Raw genomic sequence first — 12,398 nt, forward strand, 5'->3', positions numbered from 1 at the left:
ACATTTTTTTTTTTTTTTTACATGATTCCCAATTATTTATATTCATGATTTCTAATATTTGTACAGTCTTTACATTTTTATTTCAATGTAGTAATTAGCAATTAATTTAATTTTATATTTGAACAGATTTGTTACGTGACAGCATTAATTAAAGTTTCTTAAGGGTCAAGATCATGTTATCTGCATCTCCTGCGCTCCATCAAGCCACTCCCATAATAGCTGTCAGCACTCAAATTAATGCACGACTCTACATTATCTGTATAGCATGTGTGTGAGACTCGAATACAATTATGAAGTGATTATTTTATGACGAATAAATCTCAGTGAGTAAAACCGGCTGCGTCTATAGTATTAAAGGCTACACAACATTATTATATTATCTTTAAATTAAATTTTAAATGATTATTATTTTAAATTATTGTCCCTGGATTAGTAGGGTACTCTTGTAATAAAGTAGCGGTGGCTGGGACAGATTTTAAGTATCAATTCTGCTTAAAAAGATGCAATCTAATCCTGTTTACATGAAATAAGCCTGCTCCCGAGCAGGTTTAAGTTTACAGACCTGTTGCTATGACAGCAACTCCAGGATGAGCTTCGAAGAACCAAATGATCCAAGATCATGCCAAATCGTCAACAATCAAATCCAGCTAACTGAGTTAGCAATGTACGAAGAACAGGCCCCAGATTCCCTCACTAGTGTGATTAAACGTTGTGATCTGTTGTATGTGTCTGTCCTCAGGAGTGGATATCTAAAGGACATGGTGAATACAGAGAGATCCCAAGTGAGAGGGATTTCTTTGCTGAGGTTAAAGAAAGCAAAAGTGTGGTCTGCCATTTCTACAGAGACTCTACCTTCAGGTATTTGAGGACATTTTTTCCCTTATATTATCCTTGTATTTTGGATTATAAATCAAATGTGCAAACAGATATTTTCAGTGTTTAATTTATTTTCCAAAGATGCAAAATTTTGGACAAGCATCTAGCTGTTTTGGCGAAGAAACATCTGGAAACAAAGTTCATCAAACTAAATGTAGAGAAGGCTCCATTCCTAACCCAGAGGCTGAGGATCAAGGTCATTCCCACACTGGCTCTGGTGAAGGACGGGAAGACTAAGGATTATGTTGTGGGCTTCACCGATCTGGGTAACACGGATGAATTCCCTACTGAAATGCTGGAGTGGAGACTGGGCTGCTCAAATATCATTAACTACAGGTAAGTGAAGGAGATAGTTCGATAGTTAAACACACTGAGGTGGTACAGGGTCAGGCCACCATGCAGGAGCACCAGAGTTGTAAGAGCAGGGCATGGTATTTCGATGTAACAATAGCCGGGTTTTCATCCAAAGTTGCGAATTTAACTTATGCGCAAAACTGGAATATCGCATAAAACATTCGCGAACAAGCATTGTTTCCATCCAACAAGTCAAAGAGAACACTAAACACAAAATCGCCACCTGATAAACTGGCACTGTAAATCACTAAGAAAAGTAGGAGAATATAATAATTTTCATATATAATAAATTGCTTGCGCCTCAGAGCGAGCAGACGAAACACAATGAATAAACATTCATTGCTTTCGGAGGTGGATGCTGCTGTTTGGGAACGCAGTCGTGCAAGACATTTCTGGGAGGCAATTATACAGAAATACTTTGATGAGAGACTTTGCTCGTGCATTTCCGAATGACCATAACAACATTTCAGATGCTGTGGAATGAGATCAGTCCGCTGGTTAGTCAGGTTTTGCCGTCCCTTAGCGCAGTCACATGACTTTTTTGATGCGCTTGGAGGAATTTATTTGCAAAATGCATTTCCATCTCCCATTATTCGCATCAACCCTTTTTCGCACAAGTCAAAAACCACCTCAAGCGAGCGTAAAAACTTTTTTGCGAATTAAGGGATTTTTATTCGAAATTGGGTGTTTCCATCACTCGTTTCTCATGCGATACTTCAAAATGCGAATTAAAATAGGGTGATGGGAACATAGCTAGTGTACTGTCTGAGTTTGATGGATCGATGGACAGATATGCATTGATCTGAACACACCTCCTTGGATTAACATACAATGATGGCGCATGTTAAGAGGCGTGTTGAAGAATCATGTCACGATTCTACCAATTTCTGGGCAAGGATAAAAAAGAAAACATATTTGCATTTTAAACTAGGGAGTTAGTTTTGAGTTCTGAAACTTGCAGTATGTTTTTATTCTAGAGGGACCTACAATAAAAAATTATTTTTTTTACATGCATAGTATATGTGTAAATATCAAAACATTTTGATTTCCATTTCATGATCCGTTTAAAAATTTAATTTATTCCTGTGATGGCAAAGATGAATTTTCAGCAGTCATTACTCCAGTATTCAGTCACATGATCCTTCAGAAATCATTGTAATGTGCTGATTTGGTGCTCAAGATACATTTCTTATCAGTGTTGAAACCATGATTTTTTTCAGGATACTTTAATGAATAGAAATTTCAAAAGAACAGCATTTTTTAAAATTATTTTATAATGTAAATTTCTTTACCTTCCTTGCTGAATAAAAGTATTAATTTCTTTACTTTTATTTTTTATTAAAACCACTTTTACATTTCTGTCTGTTTTCCTTCTAGTGGGAATCTATTGGAGCCACCAACTATTGGACAGAAGTCAGGGTCAAAGTTCACCAAGGTGGAGAAAAAGACCATCAGAGGCAAAGGTTATGACTCGGACTCAGAATCTGATGAGGATTAGAGGACTAAAACATAAAGCTCCGTCTTTCTCAGGGCTTCCTACATAACAGTCCTAAATCTTGTAACACCACTTTGTGGTCACTTTTTTGTTTGTATTTTTGCAGTGTATTTAATTTCTTCTTTCACCTTTGTCTTGTTTGCCCATTTTAAGATGACTGAATACCACCTGATAGTGTATTTATACTTCATTTCATATCTCTTTAGGTTTTAATGTACAGAAGCGAAACTTTTCTATGGAACATAATTCTGGTGAAGGTTCTCTGTCTTTAGTGCTGATTTATCATCTAAGGAAGATTGAGTTTTTGCAAGACAGAAGAATCAGATGCATTTAAACAATGGTGCAAACACAAACTCATTATTTTTGCCTCTGATAATGATCAGATCAGTGAGCATTGAACAAGTGCCAAGGAAGCAAACTTCTGTATTCCACTAAGAATTGCCACCTCTTTCTCCCATTGATGTGAAGGATGTGCATTTTTTTCATTTTATAGCAGTACATGACTTATTAAAAAAATTATATAATATGCCTGTTTTGTTCATGTCAATGAATAATTTTTTGTCTCACTGAACATATTAGTGATTTCACATCACCTGAGTGATTGATGTTTTGTAGAAGACAAAGATCTAGTAATTTACATTTTACATTCATGCAATTGGTTGTCACTATTATCCAGAGCATCTTACATTTAATTCTAAGTACACATTTACTTTTTATCGGTTCTTGCGTTCCCTGGGAATGCTCTGCTGTTTGAGCTACAGTAAAGAAGACTGATATTCAAATCTTTATTAAACAACAAAAACACAGCACAAATGGTAGGCCACAAAAATTCTATGACTCGATGGCTTTTTGCTCAAGTGGTTTGAGGAGACGTTTCACCACCAGCTCGCCTTTGCTATTCAGATATGTGTTAGCCATGTCCTCTTCAGCAGGCAATCCATAGGGAAGCTTGAGAGGCTCAATCCTGCAGATAAAGATATTATTTTAATAAGTTTATTCTAATGGTCAGCAATCATGTTAAACTGATTTAAATGTGCAAGTCCAGCTTACCGAACTAGATGCTTAATGATTTTCAGTAGATTGTTCACTGATGAGGTGTTCTTGTGGATACGGGGTTCATGTGCCTGGTGATAAAGAACATGATGTATTGAATAATATTTCACTTAAATTTTATCATTTCTTATTAGAATACTGTAATTTTACAAAAGGATGATCACATCCCACCTTCATAAGCCCCAAACTCTTCACAACCTTCTTTTCCCAATAGGGTCGTCTCATTGTGCTTTTAACTCGTGTCACTATATGCAGTTTATGTGGGTGTTCTGGATCACCACCATACTTGTCATGTTCTTTTGCTCGTTCCTCAAATACCTGAAGGACGAAAATATGGTGTGATGTCATTAAGTTCAATATAATTAATCGAATAAAACGATGCAAGTACATTTGAACCGTCATATACCTGTGGAGGGATGCGACTCTTAGTGAATTTAGTGCGACATGATGTGGCTTGTGTCAGATTCTGCAATGACAGTTTTAAAAAGGTTTCATTAAACACTTTTTTGACATGGTTATCAAATCAATTACCATGATGAAATGTGAAAGAATCTCACCTTTGTGACACTGGACGCAGATGTTAGAAGAGCTCGATACAGTCCTGCCATGATTACACAGACTGGCGTTGACTTGAACGCTACTTAGGAAGGTTATTAGCTAGCAAGCTATTTATAATTAAACATGTCCAGTTCAACACTCAATAAATGGACTAACGTTATATAGTGACCACAACCGCATAAAATAATTGAATGTTATTTACTCAAATACCCATGTTATTGTGATACGTTAACGGATAAACGTACCATAACAACTAACTACACTACAATGCATGCATGCATGTCAAATAGGTTGACTTGGAAACGGAAACGACTCTTTGTTAAAAGAGTCATTTCAAAATAAAAGTTCCCCGATCCGGAGACTTAGAACGGTTCATTTCAAAGAACCGGTTAAAGATTATTCCACGATTCTGCTTCGATATTACATGTTCTAAAACTTTCCAATGAACATATAAGCACAAATTGTTTATTACCGTTTTATTAAAAAAAGTGTAATATTTAATTAACAGTTAATGTGCTTATTGTAATTTCATGTGTCCCAGTTTGCTGCATGATTCTGCTCATAAAAAATGTACATTCAAAAGTCATCTTGAACCTAAGTATATAATTTACATTTACATTAAACAATAATACATCTCTTGGTTGTTTTTCCCCCTTGCCTAAGTTAACTAATTCGGACATTCTAAAATAAATGTTCGAAAGAGACGATTCTCAGTTCAGCCACGTTGTTTACTCAGAACGAATCGTTCAGACTGTTCAACAGATTCACTGAAAGATCCGACTCGACTGAACGATTCATTTATAAAATGTAAATCGCTCTCTTCCGCAGTGGCACCATACTCGTTTGCAAAAAGCAAAAGTTCGTAGCCTTTCAAGTTCATTGCGATCTTCGTTGAGTTTGTGACTTCGTTTCGCTTAGAGAATGGGGAAGCGTGTAGCTGTAGTGTTGGCAGGCTGCGGTGTCTTTGATGGAAGTGAAATCCACGAGGCGTCTGCGGTTCTGGTTCATTTGAGCCGTCAGCAAGCTACTGTAAGTTTACATGTGAACCTCCGATTATCAGATCTAATAATCTCCACTGCATAGAATGCAATAGCAGAGGTCAACAGAGCATAGTATAATACCAATGCAACAAACAGCTGATCCATCTAGAGCACATGACTAGTCAAGTTGATTCTATTTATATCAGATCACTTATTTAAACATGGACATGGCACAACCATATGAATGGATTGTAACACATTGCACTGTCTTCACTCTTGACAAAGAAGCAGCACCTCTTTTCCCATTTTCGATTATCCGGGAGTGACGCGCTGCCAAGATTGCGACGGCCGCCCCGCCCACTTTTGAGCTTCAAAAACTCTCTTCGGAACCCTACGGGTGACGTCACGGACACTACGTCCATGTTTTTATATTAATTATGTGACTTTTAGTAAATACAACATTTGTGCACAGAACAAACTCTGCAAACATATAGAAACTTGTGCTTAGTGCTGCATGTATTCGGTTATGTCGTCAATTTGCATACAAAAAGTTTGGGGTCAGAAAGATTTTTTTTTTGAAGAAGAAATTAATATTTTTGTTCAGCAAGGATGCATTAAGTTGACTGAAAGTGATGGTAAAGGCATTAATATAATATTTTTTTAGGTCATTTTTATTTTATAGTTTTCATTTTAATAGTAAAGTTTTAGTAATTTTGACGTTTTAATTTCATTAGATTTTTAAAATATGTCTATAGTTGTATACATTTTTGTTTCAGTTTGAGTTATTTTAGTAAATCAAGTTAAATTAAATTAAAATAAAATAACTTTCAATTAAAATAAAATGTAAAATAAGTTAACGTTTATTTTATTTCAAGTTATAAAACTGTTTTTTTTTATGGTTTTAGTTTTAGTTAACTATAACCTTGTTTTGAACTTTATATTTATCAAATAATCCTTAAATAATGTTCCTGGTGTTTACAAAAATATGTAGTAGCACAGCTGTTTTCAGAATGCATAATAATAACAAATTATTACATAAACTATTATTATATTGAAATTATTATATGCTATAGATATTTGATCAAATAAATGCATCCTTGTTGAGCATAAGAGACTGTTTTCAGAAACATTAAGAAAATCTTAGCAACTTCAAACATTTGAATGCTAGTATCATTCATTATCATTGGAATGATTTGTCCTCATTCAGTAGAACATGATGGAACAGCAAAGAAACAGATTTTAACCCACAGAAAAGGAAGAGATCTATTTATACAAAGTCATGTGTTTTGTACCTAATTATCTCTATGATTCCGTATTGTTCACAAAAATGTAAATATTAATATTAAAAGACAGCACTGAGGCATACTGTCTGAATCTTTGGCTTTCAGGTATCCAGATGTTCCAGACACTGCGGAAGCTATTTCTCAGCTTGGCTGCAAGCACATCTGCAAGCATGTAAATGAGGCTCATGTCGATGAGAAAAACAAGATTGTCACCACCTGCGCTTTCATGTGCAAAGCACCACTACATGAAATATTTGATGGAATTGGAGAGATGGTACGGGAGGTGCTGAAACTTGCCTGAATTCCTGCAAGATTAATGAATTGGCCCTGTCTTTCTAATGTTTGTATATAACAACTCCAGCGTCTGAATAAACCAGTAACATATTTGTCTCATTAAGACTTTGTTACAGATGGAATAATGAGTCCATCCTTATTTAAATATTTATTGATTGGAGAAATCCTTTGTGATAACATCTGAACATCTACCTAGTAATGCCTGTTTTTTTTTTTTAAGTCTGAAGGTCAGTCAGGAGCACAGATGTTACATAACTTTAATTTGTCCGTTTTCTAGAAATACACCATAAAGGTCATATAAACTACCGTTTAAAAGCTTGTATTCAGAAGTACTTTTATTCAGCAAGGGTGCATTACATTGATCTGGAGCATCAAATCAGCATATTAGAATGAATTCTGAAGGATCATGTAACACTGAAGACTGGAGTAACTGCTGAAAATTATTTAAAAAAAATCTCATCACAGGAATAAATTACATTTTAAAGTATATTAAAATAGAAACCAGTTATTTAAAATCGTAATAATATTTCACAATATTACTGTTTTTACTGTATTTTTTATCACATAAATGCAACCTGGCTGAGCTTAAGAGACTTTCAAAAACATCAACGTTTTCAATGATAATGTAAATGACTTTATTAGATAAACAACAAATGTACAACAAAGATAATTTCAACATGGAATAGAAAAAAAACCCCGAAACAGAACAGAAAATATAGTGATGTAAAAACAAAAGAAAAAAACGATGTGAAACCTTTCATTCAGAAATGTGAAAATGGACAAAACTATTCTCTCCCTCCACTTTCAGTTTAACAAGTGAAAGGAACTTACTCTTTTCTTTCTGGGAAAAACTACATCTGATGAAAGAACACTATTACTAAATGCTGTGTATTTGAAAAAAAAAAATCGGACATTGCAGAAATATTGTAGGGTAGCCAGAATACACTCCAAATGCTTGTCAAATACATAGACAAGGTCCAAAATGAATACTTGCTAATCACCAGATGAAATTTTGGTGAGTAAATAACAATTTGGTTGTAATATAAAATGCAGATTTAAGTCACGACTCCACAGTGGATTTCATGCTTTTACCTAATCAGAATTTACACATTTATCATATTCACCATCAAAGTTTGCTAGGAAGTATTTCAGAACTGTATGTGGTACAAATCCACCAAAGTGAGAATATAAGGAACAAAGTAATGACAGGTTTCAATATGACAATATGATACTTTCTATTAGCGTAAATGGTGCCACATTACACAATAATTCAGGCCAAAGCTGAGTAGCGGCGCTCATCTCTGTGCATCACGTGCTTATTAAAGTGCATGTATGACCAAAGCATTGAACAGTCTTGATTTGTGTCCAGACGGTCTACAGTGTAAATAATGCCCTCCACAACATCAGCGGTCAGCACAGTCGAAGCATTAGCCCTGAACTTCCTCACCAGATCCTCATGACTGAGTGGTTTCCTCCAGTGACCGTAAAAAGTGTTGCAGCACGCAGTGAACGTTTCCCCCTGAGTTGTCTCCACTGCAATTTCGCAATACATTTTTTCAAAGCTCGAGTGATTGTCTTGTGGATTTTCCAACCGTACTTTCCGAAGCATCTCCTTTAGGGCACTCCTGTTCATCTGGCTTTTGCTGAAGGAGTCGACGGTGACCTCTCCATCCAGCAGTGCGGTACAGCAGTTGAACTGGAATGAGTGTCTGGCCTGGTGCTCGCTAAGCGGAAGAGGGCAGTCTACATATCTGGATGAGGGCACTCTGAGAGTGATCTTTTTGATTTGACTGAGATCTGCATTTGGGTATTTGTCCAAAAATTTCGCCCTTGCTTCTATTGCTGCATCCGCCACCCAGTGCATCCCGAGATGGGCGGGAAAGCGCTTCTGTGCAATGTTCTGGTCTTCTAACACCCAGCTGTAATGAGAAGTAGGGGTGACCTCAGCCAGTGGGTGAGGGACATAATCTGGATAGAAGGCCCCGAAGCCTGATTCCAGATCCAGAATCTGTGTGTTACCCTCCAGGCCGAGGAGAGCAAGTTGGGAGGCCTCCAGACCCCCACGGGCAGCATTGCCCATGTGGAGAGGTTTGGTTTGAGTTGCAGCGTTTGCCATGGGTGCTCCAGCGGATGAGCAGGCTATTGCTAGAGCTGCTATGCTCTGGGCTGCCGGGAGACCCAAAAGTTTAGCCGTAGCAGCCGCGCTGCCCATAATCCCAACAACTGCAGGTGGGTGGAATCTGAGAGGGACACATGAATTAAAAATAAATATACAGTGGGTACGGAAAGTATTCAGACCCCCTTCAATTTTTCACTCTTTGTTATATTGCAGCCATTTGCATTGTCTTTATTTATTAAATGGTAAAGGTGAGGACAGTCATATTGTTTGGCATTCAAATCAATTTCCAGTAGAGCTGTTAACAATTAAGAAATTTGTTCTGCTTGCATTTTATGAATAGGCCTACAGCCATTAAAATATTTCATTAAATATACTTAACTGATAATTAGTTTGTGTACATACCGACTGTTAGAAACACCCGAGGTGTAACCTCGTGTAACATCACCACCTCGGGTGTGCATTATTTTTCTAATAATTCAACGGCCCGTCGTCAATTATTCCTTACTTAAACTGATAATTAGTTTGTACATTCCAACTGTTAGAAATGTACACTGATGTTCAACTATTTGGAGTTAGTAAATTTTTTAAATAAATTAATACTTTCTACTTTTAAGGATGCATTAAATTGATCAAAAGTGATAATAAAGACTTTTACATTATTATAAAAGATTTCTGTTTGAAATAAACACTGTTCTTATTCAATTTATATTCATGAAAGAATACAAAAAAAAGTCTCACATTTTTAACATTGATAATAATAATAAACGTTTACCGAGCAGCAAGTGAGCATATTAGAATGATTTCTGAAGGATCATGTGACACTGAAGACTGGAGTAATGATGCTGAAAATTCAGATATAAATTAATGCAATGCCTCTAATTACTTTGATATTCCAAGCATACATCAGAAAGTTTCACTTTCATCCCGTTACTAAAATTGAAAATGCATACTTGTCCATTTGAAAGTCAAAATCACGAGCTTTAAAATTAGGGCCAGTTCTTTTATTTGGTTTTATTTTACTATTTCTATATTTCATTTAAATAGTACATAATTGTACACTTCAGAAAATACTGCTACCTTTTGGGAATGTTGTGTGCCTCTTTAGAAAACCTCAGGAGTCTCCCCTGAACCTCTATGCCTACACTGAAAGCCAGCAACAGCTCCAGGCCAGAGGGTTTAACAGGCAAAGTTTCAGCCAGTGCTAGGAGAGCCGGCAACACAGCGCCGGAGGGGTGAGTGGCTGGATGCCAGGTGTCATCAAAGTCCATAGAGTGCACCTAATATATCACAGGAACACATCCCATTATCAGTCTGAGAGAATACATACGTGCCTTAAAAAAAGAAATAAGTAAACAATTGTTTTTATCACAAGTATATGTATTTACCAAAGTATCTGAACGTGATTATTTAAAATGACCTACCGCAACTCCATTAACAAAGGCAGCATAGTGAGGTGGAAGAGATGATCCTGGTCTGCCCCAGACCTTGCTGTTTTCCAGTGCTTGCTGCCTCTAATTTATAAATGATCAAAGAAATGTTCATAAAACATAAGAGACATTAAAGAAGGACAACTGAATAATATTCCTCTATGTAAACACTATCCTCACTTGGCTGCACTGAAGTACTGTGTTAAAAACTGGGGTGCTGGTTCCAAGCAATCCCACTCCCAGCGTGTCCAGTATCATTCGCTTACTCCTCCTTATCACTTCATCTGTCAGATGAGATGTGCCCAGACAGGACACTGCTGCCCCAAAACTCTCAGTAACTCCCTGAGAAAATAATAATGACTATTTAATTATAATATTTTGCATAGTCTATCCATAGCACAAATACATGTTGGATGCATTTGAATTTTAAATGTAGCAAAAGAAGAAATATATGTCTAAAAAATAGCTGGATGAATTAACTAGCATTGTTTTATCTGCAAAGAAATACTACAAGAAATAAATGATTAGAAGTACCTTTCTGATCATTGTGTGAGGTCTGAATCCTACTGCGAGTTCAGAGTGGTAACGTTCGCCTTATATACTATGCTCCTATAAGCAAAACTCGCCAACCAACGACTTTCCAAGGTTACTTAACCACAATAGTGTGAAGAGCATTGTTTCACAATTTGCAACAACCTCATGGCATTAAATCACAGTTCACATTTTGCACAAGAACATGGCTAATTTTAAATCATACTGTATGTTTAGATTTTACAATATATTTCAACAAAATAAAATTAGTAATAAAAAATAAGCCTAAAACGTAAGACCAACAAATAAATAACAACAATTATTATTATTATTAGTATTGCTATTATTCCAGAAATTGTCTTACACATTCACACATTAACATTTATTACATCATTGTCCACACATTAGAAAAATATGATTATTTTTTAATATTATTATTTTACACAAAATGAAAATCATTTAATGGAATCAAGAGTGCTTTCATGGAATGAAATTGAAAACAGGTCCATTATCAAATCACATGATATTATGGTATGACATCATATTTCATGAACTTGTATGCACACTAAAAGTGTGTATCTCCAGCATTTGTGAAATCTGGAATTTCTTTTGCAATTGTCAGAGACGGTCTTCTGTCAGTTACTGGTTCCTCATAATGTCACATGAGCGTGTCCCTTGTAAATTGAAAGAAAGATAGGCTATAATATTGTTTCATGTATTTTCATAGACTATTAGATTATTAGGCTTTTTCTGTGGTTAACGACATCAATATTTACATGACAGTTTTCAAGTTTTCAAGTGTTGGATATATTATTTGAGTGTCTTACAGGTGTTTTATAGAACAGTTTAAAGTTTAAAGTCAGTATTCCTGATGCTTTACAGCTTTTCTCAAATGCTAACACACAATTCATGAAACAATTCACCATTTTCTAACAACTATAAACGCAATCTCAAAACTTCACACCAACTTGTGCAAACTTCAAACTTCAAACTTCCTGGTCAAAATCAAATAGTTTAGTCAAAAACATGTCCTCTTTTGTCAGACTCTAACTTTGGCCTCAGATGATACACAAACCTGTCAAATACACAGACTATTTTCCTGCCTAGAGAACACTAGTGAGATCAATTCAAAACACTGCTACAAAAACCTCCTTTTGGGAAATAGGAATCCTTTTACTAGTCAATGTCTGTTACAGTATACGACATAAATAGAGGGGTGCAGATACAGTAAAATTCAGCAATAAACTTTAAGAAAAGTTTACTTTCACTACACTACTGTAAAGAGATCTTACAGTGGATGAAAAGCACTAGAAGAGAAAAGTTCAAAGACCAAACAACTGAATATACAGTAAACACACATTGGAATATACTGTCAGTTACTGTAAATAAATAAAATAAATTAATTCATTCATTCAGCATCCTCTGCCA

At 35.7% G+C, this 12,398-nt stretch overlaps 3 protein-coding genes and 1 pseudogene across 4 annotated transcripts in view; 2 read left to right on the forward strand and 2 right to left on the reverse strand.

Moving 5' to 3' along the window:
* The window catches only part of LOC107668903 (thioredoxin domain-containing protein 9-like), a 4,459-nt gene extending 1,708 nt beyond the window's left edge, over nt 1–2,751 (forward strand). Inside the window, exons 3-5 of the mRNA XM_016460959.1 lie at nt 740–858; nt 958–1,212; nt 2,608–2,751. Of these exons, the coding sequence (XP_016316445.1) occupies nt 740–858; nt 958–1,212; nt 2,608–2,728 (495 nt within the window). The 3' untranslated portion in view covers nt 2,729–2,751. The remainder of the gene's footprint in view (nt 1–739; nt 859–957; nt 1,213–2,607) is intronic.
* A 71-nt stretch (nt 2,752–2,822) lies between these two features.
* Nucleotides 2,823–4,640, reverse strand: LOC107668904 (39S ribosomal protein L30, mitochondrial-like). 2 transcript variants are annotated; one of them, XM_016460961.1, is made up of 5 exons: nt 4,336–4,640; nt 4,185–4,244; nt 3,950–4,096; nt 3,776–3,849; nt 2,823–3,689 (listed from the first exon to the last, which is right to left on the reverse strand). In XM_016460961.1, the coding sequence occupies exons 1-5, from the start codon at nt 4,384–4,386 to the stop codon at nt 3,557–3,559; spliced, it is 465 nt and encodes a 154-aa protein (XP_016316447.1). In that variant the 5' UTR covers nt 4,387–4,640; the 3' UTR covers nt 2,823–3,556. The 2 variants fall into 2 exon arrangements, with proteins under 2 accessions (XP_016316447.1, XP_016316446.1); XM_016460960.1 differs by having other exon boundaries at nt 4,185–4,256.
* Nucleotides 4,641–5,046: 406 nt separating this feature from the next.
* LOC107668842 (ES1 protein homolog, mitochondrial pseudogene) lies at nt 5,047–6,981 on the forward strand (annotated as a pseudogene).
* A 699-nt stretch (nt 6,982–7,680) lies between these two features.
* LOC107668871 (cis-aconitate decarboxylase-like) lies at nt 7,681–10,992 on the reverse strand. The gene is made up of 5 exons (XM_016460896.1): nt 10,974–10,992; nt 10,620–10,781; nt 10,434–10,523; nt 10,090–10,289; nt 7,681–9,133 (listed from the first exon to the last, which is right to left on the reverse strand). The coding sequence occupies exons 1-5, from the start codon at nt 10,983–10,985 to the stop codon at nt 8,164–8,166; spliced, it is 1,434 nt and encodes a 477-aa protein (XP_016316382.1). The 5' UTR covers nt 10,986–10,992; the 3' UTR covers nt 7,681–8,163.
* Nucleotides 10,993–12,398: the final 1,406 nt, after the last annotated feature.

Source organism: Sinocyclocheilus anshuiensis, unplaced genomic scaffold (assembly GCF_001515605.1).
Source record: "Sinocyclocheilus anshuiensis isolate Anshui unplaced genomic scaffold, SAMN03320099.WGS_v1.1 scaffold136, whole genome shotgun sequence".
NCBI lineage: Eukaryota > Metazoa > Chordata > Actinopteri > Cypriniformes > Cyprinidae > Sinocyclocheilus > Sinocyclocheilus anshuiensis.

Excerpts from the sequence above, each read along its gene's own strand:
- LOC107668904 (XM_016460960.1), bottom strand. The coding sequence starts at position 4,386 with ATGGCAGGACTGTATCGAGCTCTTCTAACATCTGCGTCCAGTGTCACA. Across the intron at positions 4,257-4,335 it reads CTGCGTCCAGTGTCACAAAG|CTGTCATTGCAGAATCTGAC; the intron begins GTGAGATTCTTT and ends ACCTTTTTAAAA. Across the intron at positions 4,097-4,184 it reads AGAGTCGCATCCCTCCACAG|GTATTTGAGGAACGAGCAAA; the intron begins GTATATGACGGT and ends TTCGTCCTTCAG.
- LOC107668871 (XM_016460896.1), bottom strand. Across the intron at positions 10,524-10,619 it reads CAGTACTTCAGTGCAGCCAA|AGGCAGCAAGCACTGGAAAA; the intron begins GTGAGGATAGTG and ends TTTATAAATTAG. Across the intron at positions 9,134-10,089 it reads GCACACAACATTCCCAAAAG|ATTCCACCCACCTGCAGTTG; the intron begins GTAGCAGTATTT and ends TGTCCCTCTCAG.